This window comes from Limulus polyphemus, unplaced genomic scaffold, assembly GCF_000517525.1.
Source record: "Limulus polyphemus unplaced genomic scaffold, Limulus_polyphemus-2.1.2 Scaffold439, whole genome shotgun sequence".
NCBI lineage: Eukaryota > Metazoa > Arthropoda > Merostomata > Xiphosura > Limulidae > Limulus > Limulus polyphemus.
In genome coordinates this window covers 485593-510792 of record NW_013666049.1, presented here as the reverse complement: position 1 = coordinate 510792, position 25200 = coordinate 485593, and the positions used below count along the sequence as shown (strand labels likewise).

At 31.7% G+C, this 25200-nt stretch overlaps 1 protein-coding gene across 1 annotated transcript in view; it reads right to left on the bottom strand.

Annotated features, from left to right (window-relative positions):
- LOC106458281 (ataxin-7-like protein 1) overlaps positions 1-16624 on the bottom strand; it is a 49289-nt gene extending 32665 nt beyond the window's left edge. The window contains exons 1-3 of the mRNA XM_013917772.2: positions 16537-16624; positions 8842-8922; positions 6063-6167 (exon numbers count right to left, since the gene is read on the bottom strand). Of these exons, the coding sequence (XP_013773226.2) occupies positions 6063-6167; positions 8842-8922; positions 16537-16624 (274 nt within the window). The remainder of the gene's footprint in view (positions 1-6062; positions 6168-8841; positions 8923-16536) is intronic.
- Positions 16625-25200: the final 8576 nt, after the last annotated feature.

The window sequence follows — 25200 nt, the reverse complement described above, 5'->3', positions numbered from 1 at the left end:
TATTGTAGTGTAAGCATGGCAATGTCTAATTTTTATCAGAGACAAAGGCCTACCTTTTGAAAGTGCTCAGTTATAGGTTTCTTAATTTTGCAGTTGATTTTTTGAGCCTACATGTTATCCTAACATCATAATTGTTACTTTCATAATGTAATAGTGACGTTATTAAGTTCTGGGGTAGTTCTGGGAATTAAGACATATCTATACTCTTCAAAACTCTCAAATTATTATTATTATTACAAGATAATATAAATTTTACCTTCCTTTTAACCTAGCACAACAACAGTTAAGTAGAGTGTTTCAATTATTAGATAAATATTTACTGAGAAATTAATGAATTTTGTTCAAAGATAACTAAACAAGGAAACTTTTACCGATCACACATATTGGACTAAAAGAAACCAAGATCATAGTTTGTAATTCAGTCATTTAGTATTTTCAATTACTATGTTAAAAGTCAACTAAAACAATTTCTTTAATTTTGTTTAACCTGTTAATCTGCATCTGCCCTTATCTTTTTATTTCAGACAACCAATCAAACAAACATAACCATTAGTCTTAAAATAATAAAGTAATAAAAGCTGAACAAAAATGTTGTTACTTCAGACAACCAATCAAACAAACATAATACTTAGTCTTAGAATAATAAAGTAATAAAAGCTGAACAAAAATGTTGTTACTTCAGACAACCAATTAAACAAACATAATACTTAGTCTTAGAATAATAAAGTAATAAAAGCTGAACAAAAATGTTGTTACTTTAGACAACCAATCAAACAAACATAACCATTAGTCTTAAAATAATAAAGTAATAAAAGCTGAACAAAAATGTTGTTACTTCAGACAACCAATTAAACAAACATAACACTTAGTCTTACAAACCACAACAACTAAAGCAGAACAGAGATGTTTCTTACTTCAGACAACTAATCAAACAAACATAACACGAAGTAAGAAACATCTCTGTTCTGCTTTACTTGATGTGGTTTGTAAGACTGAGTGTTATGTTTGTTTGATTAGTTGTCTGGAGTAACAAACATCTCTGTTCTGCTTTAGTTGTTGTGGTTTGTAAGACTAAGTGTTATGTTTGTTTGATTAGTTGTCTGGAGTAACAAACATCTCTGTTCTGCTTTAGTTGTTGTGGTTTGTAAGACAAAAGACAACTAATCAAACAAATATAAACCTGTAATCCTAGAGAATATCATCACACATCAAACAATTCCACATCTGTCCTTACCTACCTATAAGTTCAAGTTCAGTATTAAATCTACCATCTGTTTTCCTCAGGGTTTAATCTCAGAAACTCGTATGTTGTGCCCATAGTTTGTAATCAGTACCATGTGCATTTGCAATAATCAAAGTGGAAACAGAGCTATCTGACATGTGGTTATGAATGTGTGGTGTGTTCTACATGGTATGCATTGTTATCTTGTTTTAATAAAAGAAGCATAATCGGTTCTAATAGCAAGAATTGCTTGGTATTTAAAGCACACTGTAATGAGCTAGAAGTAGAAAACATCTGAAAAGGACATACGTTGAACAAACAAAATCACAAAAATTATGACAAAGTTTTACTACCATATTAATTACACGAGTAGATAAATTCATAAAATTTAGTTTAGCAGCTGTGGATATCATACTTGTAAAGCTAAAAGATTCATTTTTCCATTTTCATTAAAAACTGATTTCACAAATTTCAAGTTTACAGAACCTATTTTTCCATCACTGCAATAGCTTTCGAAACAACTGTGTTTGTTGCTTATTTTATTTGTATACTTTTCTAGTTCAAGACTTAAAACATAAAACAGCAATCTGAACTACCAATATTATTAAACTGATATACAGTAGTTGGGATATGAAGAACCACGTCTCTATAAAATAGATGTTCCAGTGAATTCCTATACATATTCAAGGTGATGCAAAAGTCATGACATTTCTAAGTCCCACCCTTATTATTATTTTCTTACACCATGATTGTATTTCACTAACTGTCATATTGTTTTTGTTACAATAACGGTTTGTGATGTCATGTGGAAGTGATTCTGTTTTGACATTCTGTTATGATATCACATTTCCACAGCTGTAAAGGCAGAACCTAGAAAAAATCTTGATTATGCATGAGTTTTGGATCATTTTGTACGTATATGTTAGTATTCTGAAAATCAGGAAAGGAATTTGTCAAAAGTAGGTTCTTGAATGAGTGTTGTACTGCAAGATGAGAGAAAAAAACTTTGATAAAAGATAATAAAGAATAAATTGACACATCTAAATAAAAACTTTTTCTAGTTTATTTTCTGCAACATTTGAGCAGACACTAGGTTCACAAACTATTTTAACAGAATCTGCCTCTGAACATTAATATAACCTAAAAGACTCGTGTTTAAACACTACATTAGTCAGGACATATTTCTTTGTGTCACAATCCAACTAGTGGCCATCAAACCTCTGACAGCATGATCCAAGCTGAATGAAATACATTTTAAATTATTTTTATTTATAGTAATCTCGGCAGTTGTCCTAGTCATGCTTGTGAAAGTTGTTGTTGGTATTGTGCTACTCAGTGTCTAAATGCTTTTTCAAACAAAAAAAAAATGAGAGGTTTGAAGTTAGCCTAGCATTGTTTATTTATTTATGTTGTCAACACAAGAATGAGATGAATTCTGGGATACTGTAACTGTGAGCTTAAAACCATGCTATCTTATATCGTAAATGGGTTTTCTTCTAGAATTTTTTTATTGGGAGGAAAGGAGGGATTTTATTTGGTGACTTGTGTTGCATCAAAAGTGCAGTAGCCGCTTGTCTACATACATTGTCTAGTTGTATACTGCCTAGGTTTATTTACATGCCTAAAATGGTACAGTTTTAAAGGTATCAAACTTTGTCATGTCAAAGTTATCAACTAAAATAAAATTCTCAAATTTTAGAAAAAAACTAACAAAAACTAGAGGGGAGAAATCAAGTTTTAGGGAGCCCCCCCCCCTGCCTGTGGTAAAATGTTACTCTAAAAGCACTGACATACCTTAAGGGTTCTCGATTCAACCTTTGGCCATTAAATGATATACAATTCGTTTATATAATAACAATGTGAATACTCCAACACTACACAAACACGTGTATTCACTTGTGTGTCAACAGTGTTTAATATGGTCACTTATCTTTTTGCAAGTGAACCTATGCTCAATAATGTCAATGAGAAATTGTATAATGAGATCAGGGTTGTTTCTAATAAGCATATTGATGCAATAATCAGGAGAGACTATTTTTTAGCATACTAATTTGAGAGTATATTGAGTCAATAGACAATAGTGAGAGAGAAACTTGTTCAAGATGGTTTTCTATACAAAATGGTCAAGGAATTAACCAGAAGGATATCATTTTAGACTTATTGATGAGGATGTGGTTTCAACAGTTGAAGTGGGGAAGAGTGATCAAAGCACAATTAGGTTTGATGTTCTCTATATGTTGATATCGAGAAAAATTAAGTTTTAGTTCTTAATGTTCAAAATATTATTTATGAAAACATGAAATAATGTTTATCATTAGTGAATTGGGATAATGTGCTAAAAGATGTGGGACTGGTTTGGGAAAGTATTAAAAATTAATCCAAGATAGGCACGTTCCTTTTCAACAATAACAGGGAAGATTAAACCTATATGATTTACTAAAGATATAAAGGAGAAAACTAGAGATAAATACCACAAATTTATGAAGCTTAAATTAACAAACAGGATAGAAGGTTTACAGAACTATCAGAAAGCTAGCTAGCTGATTAAAAAAAATAATAAAAAATAAAAAAAGAGGTTATAAGAAACAGCTTGTTGATAGTGTTAAAAATCAATAAAAAAGGATTGTTTTAAACATATAAGCAAAATGTTAAAATGTAAATTAGATTCTTGAAGGATGTTCATAGCAAGGTTTTTCTAGAACATATGAATCAAAAGAAAGATTATCCGTACAATTATTAGATAGTATGGGTGTATGGTATTTTTTTCAATTAATATAAACATTCAAACATAAACATCATAACACACACAATGCCTTCACTTATATATATATATATATATATAATAAAATATGCACTATTTTTGAGACAATTAATAGAAGTTTATAGTATTTCTCAAGCTACCTGAATCTATAACAACTGTTAGAGCAAGAAATACGTCTCAGCTACAAAATTGATCTGTGGTTAATATAAAATGTATTCACTCACTATAAAAACTAAGAAGGAATTTAGAACCAGGTAACCTAACTATGTAAAACAGAACTACCAATATATTCTTAAAAATGTAAGGTTTCATAAATCTACAACATGCAGTGTCGATTCCTCTTATAGCAGATACAAGAATGGATTGAATGTTTTAAAAATAATGGATCATGAAACTTTGTATTTATGCCAGTATAATGATCAAGGTGTTTAAATACCAATTCTGATGATCTATGGGTGTCCTTGATTGGCTATATCTTGCAGAAATTCTTACATTGAAATATGGGTTAATAAAGCATGTAACTTACAACTACATGAATTGCGAAAAAACATTTAGTGCATGTATAAATGTTCATGAGTTAATAAAGCATGTACTTTACAACTACATGAATACTGAAAAGATGATCAGTATATGTATAAATGGGTTAATAAAGCATGTAATTTACAACTTTAAGAAAAAATGTAAGTGTATAATTAACTATGCTTATTTTTTGCTAATATAAACTCAAGCACTGTTTTTCAGTGTTTCTATTATTTCAAATGACTATGATATAGTGTTTTGTTTACACAAAGTTTATCATGCCATAAACAAAGAACCACCATAAACTGACTTAAGTCATTTCTAATCTCACAATATTCTATTATACATGAACATATATTGTGCATGTTATCATGCAACAATTATATGTCAACATATGATGTTAAGTTTTTACCTCTTAACAAGTAACATAGATCTGTCAGCCAAAAACAAAAAGGATTACATCAATGACATGAACATGCAGGTATCATACAAAGTAACAGGATGTTTGTACACAATATTAAATATTTGAAAAATTACATACATCGCAAAATGGATAGCATTCTTAGTTTGTCAATGATGTAGAACTAAAGTATCATGTCAGGCATCATTAGTTTTACTCATAAATTTTAAAAGCTAACATTAGCAACATGGTGTACAAATGCTTACCAAAGCAAAATTAAAGAAGACAAAAATTACTCATTTAAAAGTATAATACTTTTTTAATTTCAGAACATAAAAGCAGAAAAAGATCTCTCATATAAGCAAACAACTGCTTGGATTTTTTGCACCTAAATGCCACAAGTACAGGAGTGCAGTACATAAATAAACATACATGTATAGGCATAGTATATGCGTGAGCACATATTTCTAAATCTAATCAAACACCATTTTATTCTGTGTATTTGTATTTTATTAGCTGCACAGATGTTGTAAGCATTTTCATATTTCTGCTTTCATATGTACTGAAATGTTTATCAATATGCATAAGAATTCAATGCAAGAAGAAATTTTACCGATATATCAAAAGCATTAATGAGATATGTTCAAATACAGGATTATTTTGGACTTTCTTGTATGCACTGATTTTTTTTTAACGCAAATTTCCTTTAATATTAAGTTTCTTATTAAATAGATGTTAAATGCTGACAATAATTTAAAAAAGGGTAAATTAAATGCCTGTATGCTGACAGTAGTAAAGAAGATGAAACAAAAAACTCAGCTGTTTAAAAAAGTTATCATCGAAAATCATCAAATTAGAGTATGTTGTCTCTTGTATATTTTGAATCTTACTGATACAAAAAAGCGTAACACGCAGCAAATACAACAATTACTGATTAACCGATGCTAAAATATCAAAAACACTTATTTTCACATTGTTTAAAGATTGTTTAGATGTCTTTTCCTACATGTACAAAAATTAGAGTAACTCTGAATTATTTTATATTTGGAATGGCTTACTTCTGATTACATGAATGTCCTTACATTCTTAAAATAAAACACTTTTATACACAGCCAACTTTTACAATGGCTTTTCTATATATATATAACCACCAAACTTACCAAAATGCTTTTTCAATACTTGAGGTTTAACTATCTTTCCACACCATTCACAAACGACCAGAAAAAAATCATCCCATGCTGGACAGAAACCGAAAAGACTCATGTCTGAAATAGAATGAAAAAACAAAAAACTTCATGTTCTTCAGAAACAAAAAAAAAAAGACAACAATATGGTAGATATAGTGTGGTTAACATATTACAATGTATTCTTCTTTAAATATAGTGTGGCTGACATATTACAATGTGTTCTTCTTTAAATATAGTGTGGTTGACATATTACAATGTGTTCTTTTTTAGATGAAGTGTGGTTGACATATTACAATGTATTCTTCTTTAAATATAGTGTGGTTGACATATTACAATTATTTCTTTTTTAGATGAAGTGTGGTTGACATATTACAATGTATTCTTCTTTAAATATAGTGTGGTTGACATATTACAACATATTGTTTTTATGTGTATTCCATATATAATATTCCATGAAACAAAAATATATAAAAGTACTACTCTGTACATTATATTCAACTCATGACAACAGTAATTCCCTTTCCTATATTCAAAACTCTTTACATGTAATCACATATATTATTTACAATTGTGTTGATAAAACACATCAACAGCAGAGATAATGTAAAATGCTATGTACATTAAGCCAAACACATATTTTGATGGATACCGTGGTATCAACAGTGTTCTACATTACTAAGTACTATATTTGATATGAGGTGAAAAAGAACGTCTCAATGTTCTTCAACAGAAAACAGAGCAAACCATCTAGAAAGCATCTCAATATAACTCAGAGAAGATGTCAAGGACATGCTGCCACTCCTGTTAACACCAAAATAATAAATGGAATAAAAGACTATTTTTAAACTAGATAGTACCTCAATAATGTCTTTGGACAGAAGAGCACACACTTGTGATATATGAATACACCATGCATTTCTATCTTATAGTATCTATCCTGAATTTATTCTTTGTTCTGTATATGTGCAGGTTTCACATTGCACGTGGTTGAGAAAGTCAATTTTTTTCTAGCTGCCTTTGTTCCTTTGTCGTTCTCTAGTAGATATTTCTTGTTCTGCCCACTGCGATATTTCTACAGTATTGCATGTTGTGCAAGATTGTCACCAGCAGTGTCTTTCAACAGTTGTTCACGTGATATATAGAGGTTAAGACCTTATCAATGTTGGATTGAGAATAACCAGTCATGTGGATAGCACTAGTCACTCTGAATAAATATGACATTTATTGAGAACTAAGGAACATTTGATTTAGACAATGTGGAAAAGGTTCTTGAAGGAGAAGCAGTTGAGATAATCTTGTTTAGTGTTGTAATAAAGATTTTTCATTTTACATTTCACTTTATTTCCAGTCTCATTATTCCATTTAACTTCACAACTCAGTAAGAAATTTAATGTTAAATTGCAATCCATATTTTGACTGAATCTTCATTTAAGCTGACCTATCCAATTGCTAAACAGTTAACTTAGTTTTACCTGAAAATACCAAACAGTCTGTTTCAAAACTGCATGTGATGAGAATTAATAGAAAAGTGAAAAGTCATTCAGTGTAGGAAAAGTCAGGATTGGGCTACCTGCAAGACTCGATGATCAGGAATATATGGAAGTTACACAAGAATGAAAGAGTGATTATCTCTGGAAAGCATGAAAAGAACCACTAGAAGCAGATAAAGGATCTTATTTCACAATCTAACTGTGAGGAATTTGTTGGGGGATAGCAAAGTCTTAATAAATTCACAGCTGAATGTCAGAAAGATGGTAAAATATTTAGGTCTTCAGTTACTGAAAGACTCGATAGCTACCATCAGATTCAGAAACAAGAGCACTCTTAAAAATCTGCAATCAAATTAGAAAACAATCTGTATTATCAGTGAATCAAAATATCATGTTGTATGCATGAAAGCTAAATATAATCAAATTATATTTACAGCTGGTATATGAAATTGTAAAATACAAAAAGACTATACTGCAATTAATAAAAATTATGCAAATTACTAAGGATGAAACAAGTGAAATTTCCAATTTTTCTAATAACTCTTGATGGCACTTAGCAGTTAATGAGAGCTAGCATAATCAATATATAAACTTTTTCAGAAAAGTAAGTTCTTTACTTTTCTGATTTTAAGTGACTTTATTGTTATCTTTTCAGGAAATTATTGCTTGAAAATCAATTGAAAAACATTTTATCATAAATTGCAAAACAATTAGAAAAAGAATAGTAAAGAGAACAGCACATCTGGAGCCGCTTGTTCTTGCCAATAAAAACGGTACAAATACTTACATGAATACAAATATACTATGATGTTAGTTGTAGCATTGCTTATTAAAATTATTTATTTAATTCTGTAAGTCACACTAATATCATGAGACAAAATAGTTTATTAGAGTAGTTTATTTAATGATAATGTTAGACAAGACTTAAAAAACTCACTGCATTTTATGAAGATTTCAAAGCCATACAAGCAGTTTTAAGCTAATAATGTTTATAATATTTGTGTCATAACAAGATAGTGTTAGCTTCACTTGCAACTGACTAATGAAAAAGTTTTCATTGTGTATAACCATTACCGTATGATACACTTACATGTAAGTAAATAAACAGTATCAAAAATTTCACTTCCCCTGAGAACAAAAACGCTTTAATAATAAATACCTGTTTGAAATGAAAATAATCACATCTTAATTTCCACTTCATTATCATTCCTATAGTCAAATGTCTTCAAATTTATAACACACAAAAATTGATTAAAACTCACCTTCTTTCTTCAGTTGCAGTGCACCTGCTTCTTTCTTTTTAGAATTATTAGCTTCATCATCATCATCATTTTCATCAATGCCTGAAAATAAAAATATAATTTTTTTACACCCAAAATGCTCCCAAGCTTTCCACAACAGAACAACAATGTATAAAAAAAAAACAATAATAAATTTTAGGCATGCAACAAAGATGCAGGGGCAGAACATACATTTCCATGTTTGTATTTACAAGCACTGAGTTATTAGTTAAGACATTTATTTACATAAAACAATCTTTCGTATGGACTACATTCACAGCTACATAATACACATTCATGGAATAAACCTCAAATAAAATATATCAATTTTTCTCAAACAACAGTTGTTAAACCTAAAATGAAATAACTTTTAATATTTGGTAAAAAAGCTGTCAGAATTTAGTTTCCTCATCATCATATATAAACTTTTATTTCAATACAGAAGATCTCAAGCATTTTCAAAAGCTTTTCATCAGTTACATGTACACTGGTATTCCACTCAATGAAGAACTCTTAAAGTACTTTAATCAGAGCACCTGTTAATGCAAACTTGTGGTAATATTATGCAAAGAATTCTGCCTGTATGCAAAACCTGATATGTGTGTATTGGATATGCTTCTTTTTTTTTGTGAAAACTAACATTTTGTCTTGACGTTGCAAGAGGACTTCTTAAACTCTAAATGATATAATCACTGTCAAAGTTGTTTGCTTTCTCTGTTGATTTTGATCATGGATCTTACAACAGTCAGCAGCTGTAGGCTAGCCAGCCCTTTACATGTAGGATACTGGAAAGTGTAAACAAGTTTGAAAGATGAAGTTAATATCTTGTTTATGGTGACAAACTAAAGTTCATTGAAGAAATATAGTTTAAAACAACTACTTTTTACTGAATGTTTTTTATAATTACTGTGAATGAAGGATAGGAATGAGTGAACTATCAAAGTAAGTCTGAACACTGCAGAAGAAATATGACTTTCAGTCACTTCTGTGTATTTTTAAGTAACTTAAATATAAAACAAATTCAGCTCTAGCATGATAAACTCTGAAAACACAAAGAAATGGTTGACAATGATCAGCATAAATGGGAAAAAAATATATGGAAATGTTTCTACCAAATGGCCTTCTTTGCTACCACAAGTAACAAGTAGAGGTAGGTACAATACAGTAATATCTGGAAATGCAAAGAAATGGAGTAAAATCAATTCAAGAAGAAAAATATTTGTTTGTTGATGTTACCACCACATGACATTCATTGGGACCACAAATAAACAAATGCAAATACAGCATGATGTAAAAAAAAAGAATTGCATAGCGATGTTTCAACCAAGTGACTTTCTAAGGATCTTAGCAGTAATGTATGTGATGATATACAAAGACAATGCTACTTCCTGGTTGGGAGAGACCCAATAAGAAGATGAAATAGTGCAAGCTTATTTCTACCTTTCAATGTAGTATGTATGTGTATGATATTATTCACTAGTCAGTTACCTCCTGACATTAATAGCCATTTACTGTAATAATAGAAAAATATCAATACGGCTAAGTGACAAGTAGTGTAGTTGGGTCAAGGTATTTAGAGATAACCAAAGTAAGAAGAAACTGATTCTGACAATCTTATTTGTGCATCATTTCTTTTTAGCAACTTATTGTGTTATCTAACTTGTTTATTTCATGTTATGCATTTTTAATCAACTGCAACCCATGACTATGTATCAATGTGATTAAGAATTAGAAATTGGGGATTTCCTCCAGCAACTTGGATGTGCCCACCCAACTACTTTCAGCTGTGAATCTTCCACTTCTTAAAAACAAAAAATAAAAGCATTCTTTATTAAAATAAAATTTTATTGAACATGGATGCAAGTTATTTCTAGATGTGCATATTTGTCTTAGTGAAACGACACTAAAAGAATCATAACAACATGAAGAATTCTTGTACATGCTTAAAAAATAAAACCAAGAATGGCTTTACCAACATGAATTAATTCACACTCTCATGTTGTTCTTAAATATCATGTAATCTGCTTCCATTTTGCAAATTACTTTGAAAAAAATGAAACATAATAAAAATTAAAAGTTAAAGAAAACTCAAAATAATACATACTGATATTTTTATTTTGGGTCTCTACAAATATAATTATATAATTATGATCAGCAGCTATGGAGCCTTTATGTACAAAAGAGGGAATCCTTACATTACAACATAGGTCCATCCCTGCACAATGTTGAATGGGTATTGTTTATTTTGGTTTTACAGAATGGGGACACACTTTCTTAAAAAATCTTATTTAAAGAGAGAGCCTTATTCATATGTATACTAGCACAGCTAAACTCATTTTTAAGAGAACCTCATTCTTCATCAACTAAACCAGGTTGGTCTATAAACTTACAAGTATTAGTTTTAAATTCAGTCCATTAGCCTAAGTTTGTAGCAAACTGTGAACTGAAAAATAAAGGGATGAAAATATATTCCTTATAAACAGCATTTTTAGTGTTTTATAGATGCTTAAGAAATCATTTTTGGGTTGGAGCTTCCAACTCTCTTAAAGAAAGACCCATAGTTCTCACTTCACCTTCCTTTCATGGAGCTTTCAACCCTTTTAAAGAGAGACCCATAGATCATAATCAATTCAAAACTTGTCATCAACTGTCTAGTAACCTATGACTAAGGAAAGTTTTGGCTATTGTTTACAGTTGCTACACTGCCTCAGTTATTTCCAGTCTATCCTACCATGTCATGAGTGGTCCAGTAAAATGCATTTTTAAGTACTTCTAACTGTTGCTTTATTCTGTGTTTCTAAATTTTATAGTAGCAGTTGAATAAAAGGAAGCTGAAGGGGGAATTTCTGTTTGCTTAAGTGATGGTAGTTTTTTAGTATTGTTCAGAATGAGCACAGGCCTTTCCATTCTATTCCCAAACTCAAGTTTGATCTTACGAGTTTTAAATTTCTCTTATTTTACTGCCCCATTCATTTTATTTCCTTGGTTTGAAAGAAGTGTTGAAGTTACTTTAAGTTATTTCTGTGTCTTTAAATAATCACAGTGTAATGTCTAATGTTATATGTACCTATTAGTAATTCCTCAGATCTACCATTATCGATGTAATGTGCTTCAGCATCAGTTCAGCAAACTAAATTCCTAGTTGTACTGAATAATTCAGTAAAACTTAAAAGCTCAGATTCAAATAATTTTTATAGATAATTGCACCTAACATGCTTTCTTAACCCAAGTCTTTTCATTGTGCACAACAGTGAGCATTTTATGTTATTCATTTTACTTAATTTTGTAACTTTCTTATGTAAACATCTTCAAGTGAAGCAGAGCAAACTAACTTCTAATTCAATGGTTATATCCTACTAAGTTACAGACTCTGGATTTATACCAAACTTTTAGACTCAATTAGAAGCCTTTATGTTAAAACAGAGACCTAACACTATTAATTTTAGCTGAATACGATATTTTAATACTGGCACATCATTCCATTTGTAGGTGATTATAAACATAAGATCTACCACAGCAGTAAAAAACAAAACATCATTGGACTTGCACTTTTGCTTGTTAGGTAGGCTTCCATGTGAACCAACTTGGAAAATCAGCAAAACCTACACTTGTACATACAGGTAGTATAGAAATACAGAATAAACTGACCCACATTTCCTGGAAAACACCTGCTTTAAATTCTTACAACCCATATCTGGAGAAAAACACATTTATCCTATGGATAATTTTAAGTTTTTCACGATCTTGTTCTAAAAATACAAAAATCTTGAAAATAGATGTTTATTATTTTGTAAACTTATTGTACTGGAAATACAACAAATTCCTAAATATCAAATTTACAACTGTAGGAAATGTATAGTGTGCAAGCAGATCTAAACTTGTGCTTTTGTGAAATTATTTTACTGTTTAAGTTGTAAAATAGTTTAATGATCTGGTAGGTGCTTTTATAGTCCCAGCACAGGACCTAAAAACATTAAGCCTGTGAATATGATTAAACCTTAAAGAATATTTACTTTTTTTACACCTAGCAACACTATGATATGGCAGATATAGTACGGTTGAAATATTATTACATATATTTTGCTTTTACTCATAACTTCTTAGAATTATACAAATAACTTTTAATACAACAAAAATAATATATATTACTATACTAAATTATTTCAACACAGCAGGTTTAGCCTTTAACCTGGACATCCAACAGGGTTGGCAAGTTGGTCAACTGAATGCTTACTTTTTGACCAGTCAAAATTTTTTCAAATAAATAAAAAACAATATTAAATACTGTAAAAACACTTTTTAATCAAAGTTTTTGATTCATTTTTAGGCTAGAAAGCCCCTCTTAACTTAAAATCAAGTATTCAATGTAAACAATAAACTTTATTCATTGTATCATAGCTAAATACTTCTTATCTTTTTACATATTTTGTAAATACAAATATACTGAACAAGTTTTATGGGTCCCTGTTCTTCACTTGCTGAAACCTTTATACTGTAGGTAAGTGGCATTACACTATGCCATATTATTATTCAATTTTATGAGCCAACATCTATGATTTTTTTTGGACTTCCAATATAACATCATGCCATTTTTTGTTACACAAGTCAGTATGTACATGCATGTACAATCTGCCATTTTGACACTTTGTATCATGATTAAATAATATTACCAGTCATTATACCAAATATTTGTTTTTTAATAATATTCTATTATTACACCCTCTCATAACACAACATACAAACAACTCGGGACCACTTGATCTTTTAAGGCTGTCCCTATATATTCACCATTTATTTTTCAGTAAGTTACTGTTTTTTTTTTGCTTTTACTCATAACTTATTAGAATTATACAAATAACTTTTAATACAACTAAAATAATATATATTACTATACTAAATTATTTCAACACAGCATAACAATTAGACCTTGAGGTTTAGCCTTTAACCTGGACATACAACAGGGTTGGCAAGTTGGTCAACTGAATGCTTATTTTTTGACCAGTCAAAAATGTTTCAAATAAATAAAAAACAATATGAAATACTGTAAAAACACTTTTTAATCAAAGATTTTGTTTCATTTTTGGGCTAGAAAGCCCCTCTTAACTTAAAAGCAAGTTTTGAAATTACACCTTTTCTAATGGAATTCAAAATTATCAAGTATTCAATGTAAACAATAAACTTTATTCATTTTATCATAGCTAAATATTTCTTATCTTTTTACATATTTTGTAAATATAAATATACTAAACAAGTTAAACTTTAAACTCTTGTAAAATGCCAGCCTCTACAACAGCCAATGGAAACTCAATCTATAAGCCAATAGCCTTGTTGGAAAAGCATAACTGAATCCTAAATTATCTTTTACAAATCTTACACTTGTGCCCTCTCATCCTATTATCTTCAGAATACATCACAAACAATGTGAGGTTTCTATCATATTGATAATCTAGTAAATTTCAATAACATCACCTACTACCCTTTTTTTCTCTATAGAAAATGTTAAAATAAATGTTAAGCTCAATCTATCATTTGATTTACCACTTGTCACTGAGTTATACTGGCTTCAGGGAATTACACCCCTCATCATTGACCTTGGACAATAGTAAATAAAAAGAATCAGACTAGGTTTTATATAGGAGTGGAATGTATAGTATAATTTTGGTTATTGAGATGTGTTTTACTCACACAGTGGTCCTATATTAATATAAACTTTTTAAGAATATGCAGTACTGATGCTACTAATTTACTTTTATGAATTATTCAGCCTGTAAGATGAACCTTTCATTTCTGAAATCATCCTAGTAGCCCTCTAAACTCTGTCCAGTAAGTCAATATCCAATATTCCAAGTGAGACATAACTAGTGATTTGTATAGAGTTAATTTTTTTAATGATATATTTCACTAAATGACATTGTAAACCTTTTATCAAACTCTACAATCTTTCTTACTACAAAGTAAAATTAACTGGTATATAATTTGCAAAGCAAATCTTATCACCCCATTTAAAATCAGGATTAATATTACCAACTTCCCAATCCTCAGGCACCTGTCCACTGCCTATTGATATATGAATAAAGAAAGAGAGACGCTTGCATATCTGATCTTTGATTTTTTTTATAACCTGGGAAAAACATCATCTGGTTCAGGTTCTTTATTTCTTAGCCTATCTGCACCCCCTCCCCCCAGTGTTTGCTTTCAAGATTTATAGAAACTTACATACACAAGTAAGTAAAATGAGAGATGTATAGAAAAAATTAAGAGTAGTAGCTCTCTTAACAACAAACATATCTGTCTTTCTTTTGTATCACCAAGGGATTAATATTTCAATGATTCAGATCAATCCCTTAGAATGTTCAGGGTCAGGAATATTGCTATCCTTTCATAAAAACAGAAGAGAGCTGAAACCTGGCCATCAGCATCCTTTAAAGGCCCAACACCCATTTTAACATTTTGCTTACATATAATGTACTTTAAAAAATCCTTGCTATTCATTTGAACATTATCAGCCAAATGTTTCTCATTAACTATTTTATTTTAATTTCCTAACATCTTCTTTAACTAAATCTATAGCTTTCCTATAGTTCTGTAAACCTTGCATACTAACAATCAGTTTGAACCTCTTAAATTTATTGCATTTATCCTTGATTATTTTCTCTTTGTCTTTAGTAAGTTAATTAGGTTTGATCTGCAATGTTATCTATGTTGTTTGCAAATGCTGAATGTAACAATACAATTTCATGTATTATCTGAGATGTTTGCATGGAACATAACATTAAACTTGTAATATCTGTAACAGAGAAAAAATATACATTATATGTAATTTAAAATCAAGTGTGATATCTTAGTATATTAAGTTTTAGGGTAATAAACACACTCTAAATTCTAACTAAAAGGTAAGAGTATGTACCACATATTCTTGTTGAGTCAACAGAAAATTTCAAGAAAATTGTTAGAACAAGTAAAAATTTTATATCCTCCAGCCTAGTTATTGATGCCTCTTCAACAGGTAAAGCTAATACCTAAATTCTAGAACTTCAACACAAAATTAGGAAAATAATAATATAAATGATACTGCAAATTAATAATATATGTCATAAAATTCAAGCAAAATCATTTGAGAATGCATGAATAAACCTCTATAGTACAAGTACATATGATTATGCAAGTACTAGTATCAACAGTTTTTATATTAATTTATTTATTACTGACACTGTCGATATATTACTATTTTAGTCATGATTCCTATTAAGTATTATTATTAGCATCAGCTTTTAGCCTTTAGGACTAAGCCAACATCATTAGCGAGCATTTCTTTTCCGGGATAAAAATTTGCTTCTATTTGGGATAATTAAAAAATATATAACAATAGCAACACGTCAAATATATCTTTCTTTCACTGGAATAAAAAAATCTTATTTGTTTCTGTGTGCAATTGTTTTAAACTAATTTAAATGTTTATTTTTGAACATGATTTGATCCTTCGTACTCGAGAGTATAAAATTAATAAATTAATGAATCGTGCTCAGCTGGTGTCAAAATACTCAAATAGGCTAATTCTAATCTTAATTACCAATGTTTTATTCTCTATTACTGCAATTTTAGTTTAGTTTTTCATAACAAAAATATAGAAAAGTGTAATTTCGCAAAGCCAAAAGTGCAGTTACTGCTCCTACTTACTTTCTGGACTTTTAAATCCAACATTATCAGCCCAAGAACTCCAAGATTGTCCCTCACTTTTACTTGTGCTACCGTACGGAGCCGCCATTTTCAGCTTGTTCAACTTTATTTTTTCTTACTCTGAAAGTCGAAAACAGTCTGCCTGACGTCACACCAATCTACTGCGGTTAGCGACCTCTTCGATAAGCTCACCTAGCGTAAAGTTTGTCAAACAAATAGCACGGTTTTGTCAATACGCGTCAATAGAAAATATATTACATTAAGTAGTACAGTTAGTTGGCAGTGCTATACACTAAAAATATGACATTGAGCATGCATTATTTCACCTAGTTTTTATTTTTGTAATTAGAAAATGTAGTGATATGTGAATTTAAACTCTAAACGTGTTAAAACGTTAACAAGTTGTTGCAAAACTACATGTAAATGCGAAAAGAATCGTTTCGTGTGTTAGCGTTTTTATTTCGGAAATTTATTTGGAGGTTTTTCTCTGCTTGATAACTTTACTATATCCCAATTCACAAGAAGTTATGCGTAAAATTTACATAACCAATCAAAATCAAAGTCCTTAAAAGAACTAAATTTCATTTTCAATATTGCAAATTAAAGCCTATAATAATATATAGCCATATTTTAAATAACACTAAAAATTTAATTAGATCAAATTAAAACTTGACAAATTATCCAAAAGTATTGTTTATGATTGCACTTGCATTGATCACCATAGTTTCAGGTTAATAAGTAAAAAGTTTATATTCCTAGAAGTTTTCAACTAAATTTCTCCACAAATCTCTGAAACTAATTGTCTTACCAACTGTAAGAAATTATTTTTGTTCTTCTTGTTTTGTATTGGTAAAGTATGGTTGTAGACTAAAATCACTTTGCTTCATCAAGTTATGTAATTTAGGAGGCTTGTTCAACAACATCGCTTAGTTGAGAAACCAACAGATTATGATGAGAAGGCTCGATGGCAAGCATATCAGATACAGATTGAAATCATTTCCAAGGTGATTTGGTAAAGTAATGAACAATAAGCTGTTCAGCTGCATATTTGACAGGGCCACATTTAACATCATTAAGCAACCTTCCAGAGCAGTAACAACTATTATATATTATTAGCTGCTTTATCATGTCTTTCTCATCAGAAGAAAGTTTATAAAGCAATGTTTAAGAGAAAATTGTGATATTTTCAGGCTCGCAACTTTCCATAAGAGTAATCGGTTAGGGCCCTCTAACTGGAAATTCAGAAAATATCGAGTCACGAAATTTGTGTACGCAAAAGTATAAATATAAATCTATATTTATACACAAAGATAAAAACAAAACACAAGGGCAAGTGTTTATCGTGATTGTGTTGAACTGGCAAGAGAAGAATAAATAAACCTTTAACATTTTCTCTTGTTCAGTGTGCTTCCCCTTGTACATTAAAAGTAAAGTTAAATGTAAAAAAATGTCAAATCTAAAATATATCCTAAAATTAAATATAAAAATAAAAACAAACTACAATTCCCTCGAAATTTGCAGTCTGACACAATCTAATATTATATTTAATACAAAGAGTACTAAAATAACAGACTTTAAAGTAAAAATAAATTTCCTAAAGTTATCAAAATCCCTCTCAGGGGGAGAAATCTGGCTTTACATGCAAAATATAATAACATCACATAAAGCCATGCTTGCACACAAATTTACTTTCCACACACTACCTTCATCCACTGCGATCCAAGCACTAAAGCATGGCAGCACTCAAGCCATTACACTATTCGCTGAAAGACAAATGTCTATCTTAGAATGTCACTAGTTATCTTTCTTGCAAGGATACATAGTTACTTGACATTTAGTGAATAGATTTGTCATAAGCATTGGAGAAAGAGGAAGTTCAGTAGCATACTTTAGCAACACTCTGCCTCCAAACTGCACAAAAAAGAAAAATAAAGAAATTTCGAGAAAAAAAAAGAAAAAGATTTATACATTAGCTAAAGGGGGATATAATGCATGGTGAAGTCCTGCACTAAACCTTTACTCTCCCTTTCCTTCTGGGCATACCCAGCTGTCCTTAATTTAAAAAAATTATAAAAAACAGATCAAACTTTAATTGAGTGTCATTCAAGAAATCGCAATAACTCATCCTAGATGCATTAAACCCAATACCCAACAACATTGATACAATGGCAAAAAAACAACTGTACAACAACAACAACAAAATGGTTAACAAGGCTCACACCCTCTAGTGGTTCAGAAGTAAATCTTCAGACACAAGACGCTCAAAACTGAATTTCGATATCTGTGGTGGGCACAGTACAGATAGCCCATTGTCTGGCTTTGTGCTTAACATTAAAGAAATAAAGCTCACCCACCCTCTTTAGGAGGGAGTGATTTAACACACATTACTCAGACAAAACACTAACATAAAAAATAAATACTCTTTAACAAAGAAACTCATCTCCTTTTAATGCAGATAATATAAAATACGAAAAAGAGGAAACATAGAAAAAATAGATTACAAATCACACTTCATAAAAACATTATAAAGCGTAAAAATCATCTATCCTGTATAAAAGGGGATATTTTATGCAAAACATAAGAAATATATTAAAACAAAACCCTTAAATCAAAAATCTTACCATAACTTAACCTAAATACTAAAGAAGCACGTGTGCACTACACAAACAATGATCTTAATACTAAACATGAGAAAATAAAACACACACACACACACATATATATATACATATACACACTGTACAAACATATTGTAATTCTAAATATATAAACAATGTACAAAAATAACTTAAAATACAAAATCATTTCGGTTATTGGTCTGCTTCATCACTCCAAGGTGGGCAGCATCCATGGTGGGCTGAATGGCTGGTACACTTGTCATTGTGGGCTTGTCTGAACCCACAGTCCCTGGCTTCATGGTCGGGTGGCGATTTCTGATGTCCTGAAGTGCAGAAGTCTAACCCCACAGAGTCTGAATGTGAGACGTATCATAAATCAATGCATCTTCATTCATGATTTCTCTCGATATTGATGTTAAGACTACCCTAGGTGTGGTAGGTAATCTTAAAATTCCGAAACATCTGAAAATCCAAATAGAAAGACTCATCATTAGTTCTTTCCATTGTTCAGCAGTGATTGTGGTAGTTTCTGCAATACACAGAAAAGCCAAATAGAAACGGCTCACCATTAGTTCTTTCCATTGTTTAGCAGTGATTGTGATAGTTTTTTTCGATACACAGAAAAGCCGAATAGAAAAGAGTCATCATTAGTTCTTTCCATTGTTCAGCAGTGATTGTGATAGTTTTCTGCAATACACAGAATATTTGGTAGGTTGAATTGGACAAAGTGGTGGTTTTATTTAGAGTGCCTAATATACAGTTGTATCCATTAGTGTCCTTGTAGCTTCTATGCTACTTTACTATCAGTCCTGAAAACTGGGCTTACCATCACACCCTTCAACACAAACTGTTTATTGTGCTCTTTCGAATCAGGTCCTGCCAGTTTTCCAAAGCTTGAGCAATACCAGTGAGAATTTGTTGCTGGCCTTCCAGCACTTTCTGTGCAGTTGGTCGAGATGTAAGTATCCATTTATGCTGCTGCATGGTAAGTATGATCAATTCGTGTGGAAATGAACCCTGTAGCTTACAGCTATAGCATATTATTCAGTTCTCTCTTTTGAATCAGAGGTATAAGCTTTGACTTCATTCTTGACACAGTCCAAGTTTGACAGGAGGCACCAGGACAACTGCTGCCATAATTTTCCTCTTTTTCTATTACTTGTCCAAGGTGACCATCTCAAACCTCACTGCCACTAATGCCACCTCAGGTGTCCTTATGATCTGTCAATGCCATTGTGGGATTTGCTTTTCGATGCATGTGGTGCAGATCATCAGCAAAGACACCCAAGTTCTCAGCAAGACCCGTTCTGTGAGCCTTAAACTCGACCCAGTGGACAGTTCAGTTTCACATTGGACTGAACAGTCACCACAGCTCAGCTATAACTGTGTCCCAGTTTCCAAGCTTTCCTTCAATTACATACTCAGCAGCATCAAGAGACAGATCATCCAACCTTAGAATTAGATGTTGCATTGCCTGTTCCTAAGATCAATTATTCCAGGCAATGATTTGTCTGAAATACCTCAATAACTGGTCCAGGTCATCTATGACTTCTCCTTTTAATATCAGAGAGTGAGCTGCTTTGCATCCATTATGCACCCATGTAGTCTTGGAATAGCTCTTTCACAGGATGACTCATAGCCTCTCACAGACTAGACTGTCTTGTATGATGAAGTGCCTTCAAGTAAGTGGAATGTGTGAACCCAACACTCTCAGGAGTTCAGTTCCCATCCATAGGGCTGATGAAAGACGAGATGCTCACCCCATTTCTTAAGTGGGTCCTACCAGATCACTGATCTGCTTATAGTCTGTGATTGCCTCGACAATTTGCCTTCCTTCTTTGAGAAAGTCTCTGTTGCCCCACACTTTATCTCTTCTTCCACGAGTATTCACTGCATTGTAGTCATCAATACAGTTCATATTAATAGAGCTCATCCAACAATGGTACCTCACTTTTGATTCTTAAGGTGGCTGGGTGCCTCTCTTTGAAGAGACTCCTCTATCCCACCAATTGCTATCATTAGTGGTGAGTGTCTACTGTCTTGTCTCCTGATAATGCAGGTGTTACTTATGGTTGTAATCCACCAGTAGCCTTTCGCTCTTGACTCTCAGCTCAGTGACTAGTTAATTCACTTAATGTCCTCCTCATCTTAACTTGTGAGTGCATACCATTTTATCTGTGAGTGAAACAGCTCCTGTTGATGCAGCTCGTTCATCAACAGTTTCTTGCTTTTGCCTTATGGTGGGATGGGTGTTTCCATTCACAGATAAACGCTCTAGTATCCAAATAACCATTAGTTTCTTGCACAGTGACCATTGTTTCACCTGCTGACTTCATATACAAAATGTAATAATATCATCCAAAGCCAGGCTTGCACACGACTTCACCTTGCACACACTAATTTCATCCAATGAGATATGAGTGCAAGAGCGTGGCAGCCCCTAGCTATTATCCGATTTGCTGACAAAAAAGACACAACATCACGTGTTATCTTTTTTGAAGAAAACATGGCTAATTGCTAATGAATTAAATCACATGCTATGTGCACTGAAGAAATGGAAAATTGATTGGCTTACTTGAGCAAATTTCTGCCTCCAGACTGCACAAAGAGAAAAACAAAGAAATTTTGAAAATATGCAGAGTAACTAAGGGGTAGCTAATGCATGATACAGTCCTGTACTGCAAGAGTAAGGGTTTTCTGAAGATGTAGAAAAGCTTATCTAGATGTTCCAAGTTAAATGATGAATTCATTAGCACATTACAGATTCATAGATGCTATAGAGAATGAGGACATGTGAAGTAGGTGTACATATTTAAAGGAAGTTGTCCAGTTGACAATGGAACTTGAATAAACTGAAATTGTAGGTAAACATCTAAAAGCACTATCGAGAAATCGTGGGATCATCAAATCAAACAGTATGGAACCATCAATTAAAAATTCAAAGGATAATAAGTCAACTGGTTACTCAAAATTTAAGAAATAAACCACAGGACAATAAGAGTTTCAATTACAGTTTAAAAGAACACGTTTCCAGGAACAGCAGACAAAAACCTGTAATAAATAGAAATATTGATTCCCTATGATGACAGAGAAAAGGAATTGCTATAATTGTGGGAACACAGCGAAGACCAATTCAAAAATATCACCAGAGATAAGGTATTTGACAATAGAAGAGAACCTTCTCAGTAACAAGACAGCAAGTGTTGATAAATGAGGTCATTCCATCTTCGTACCGTAAGTGATGGAAAATAAACTCACTAGAATAAATTGGTGATTGAATAGCTAACGTTGATTGTATAGAAATTTTGCATCTTATGCTTCTATTGTAAATTGTATTGCTGGAAGCTGTCTGTTTTATAAATGTGTGACATAGACCATTCTTAATTAATATATAGTACTTTAAAAATATTAACTAATTGGTAATTATATTCAGGTGATAGCATAGGTTACTACCCATGACAACGAAGGGTCTCCTGCTGGGACAGCGGTAGGTCTTCAGATTGACACTGCTAAAATCAGGGGTTCGATTCCCCTCGGTGGACACAGCAGATAGCCCGATGTGGCTTTGCTATAAGAAAAACACACACAGACAACGAAGGTGTGGGTAAGTTGAAAATGCTACTATAACTGTCTATAATATTAGTCATATAATTTATATATTAAAACAGAATTACAAGCACTCCTTGTTTAAAAACAAAAATGGAAACACAATTCCAGTTGTCTTAATTAGTTGTCCTATCTTATTGGGTACTTCCATAACGTGTTCCAGGTTGTTGTTTTTTGAGACAGTATCTAACTGACATATTACATATAATTTAAGGACAACAAAGGATCTGCTGATCCATCTAGGCCATCCAATCAACTAAACTAAACTTTAAAATGAAAATAAAATTCTCAAAGCCAGCCCTTATTATTAAAATATTTATCAAGCTTTCCCTTAAATTAGCTGCATCTACAACACCTGAAATTTATACTTGTGTCTCTTAGCCTTATCATTATCACCATTAAACATGAAAAAGATGATGCATCAACACTAGCAATTTCCTTAACCATCTTAAATACCTGGTGGTTAGGCCGCTTGACTCGCAATCTGAGGGTCGCGGATTCGAATTCCTGTTACAGAACGTTATGGTCCATTTCACTATTGATTAGTAAAAATATAGCCCAAGAGTTGGTAGTGGATAGTGCCTTCCCTCTAGTCCATCACCGCTAAATTATTGGTGGTTAATGCAAATGGCCCTCTAATAACTTTGCACGAAATTCAAAACAAACCAAGCCAATCTTCACGTACGTACGTACGCAGGGGGAGAGGGGGGATTGAAGGGGTTTGGCAGAACCACCTATTTTTGTGTTGTAAAAAAAATGCTTATGTAGTTATAGCACAGCTGTTTATGGTAACACAGGGCTGCGAATTTAGAATTCATAAAAGTTGTTTTAATAACAGATTTTCCATAATTCAGCTACGCAGATTACGAAATAAATATTCATTTTTTCTATCACGTAAGAATTTTTTACAAATCGGGAAGAAAAAAACTCTTACTTAGATTAAATTATTATTTCGTTTACCACAATGAACATTTTTTATTATTATGTTTGTTAACTAAAATAAAACAAACTGAAGAAAAGGGAAGAACATTGATGTCAAACGAATATGCATCCTCATTCATCCTGATTTTTTTTTTAGTGTGAAATCTCCGTTATTTAGTTTCAAAACTACGTGTTCTAGTATTTCTTTTATGTATTGCGTTATGACGTTTTGTGAAAAATGTATACGTGGAGAAAAATGGATATCATTTTCGGATTCAACATACGGGAATTACTGTAGAACGTGTAAAAATTTCAAGACAATATTTTTGGCTTAAACTCTCATGCGATGACTTCTATTGACACTTTGTAAACAGGAGCTGAAACCGTATTGCCACTTTCAGGCTTTGTAGGCCGGATTTTTTACAGTAGGTGTCTGTGAATTGTAGGCAATAAGTTTCAACAATAAACAAACAGCAACACAGTCCACTTGTTTTTAAATTTATATTTACTTTTAATTTATACAATAAATCATTGTTCATTTTTAAATGTTGAATGTTTTTATTTATTTTATAATACGATACATAAGCTAGACCTTCGACACTTCTTACTGAACAGAATGAAATGTGAAACTGATTGCAGAGATATACGAATGTTTTTTTGAAGAAAAGGATTGGCACATGACGACAAATGACAGTACTATGTAGCTTTGCTGCTTTAGTGATTCCTTGACAAGGCATGTGGATAGGATAGTCTGTGGGATAAATAGGGAGAAAAATATCAGATTATGCTACTCAGGAGCACTGGTGGAGGACATAACGGACAGAGAAAGAGATTAATAAAGGGGCTAGCAATGATGCAGTTTTGGTATGCACATAGGGGTTAATGATATTGGGAAAGGTAGGTCAAATTAGCTAATTAATAAGTGCAAGGCATTTAAAGAAAAAGGCCATAAATTACTTGTGTCAGGGATTCTGCCGAGAATTAATTATGTGGATGAAATTATTAGTAGGTCATTAGAAATAAATGCTAGGCTTAGGTTAATATGTAAGGATGAGCAGATAGGCTGGTTGGACTTGTGGGATCAATTCAATGGGAGGAGGGAGCTTTTTGAATGGATGGTTTATATTTAAATATGGTAACGTCTGGCTTGTTTGCAAACACTATTAAATCAGCTGTAAGGGAAGATTTAAACTTCGACTAGACCGTGGTGAGGGCCAGGATAAACTAAATGAAAAAATATATGATGTAGCGAAAAGTTTAATATAGAAAATAAGTATAGAAGTAGTTCTAAAGATAGGCTTAATTGTTACTATTGTAATGCTAGAAGTATAAGAAATAAAATAGATGGAATAAAGTAGAGGGCTGCTATAAATGTAGTTCCATCAAACTGAATTACTGTCACAAGTGGGTACCTCAGAGCTCAGTCTTAGGACCTTCGCTCTTTTTGATTTTCATCAATGACATAGGTGAAAGAATAGTCACTAAATTACTTAAATTTGTAGATGATATTAAGGGTGTT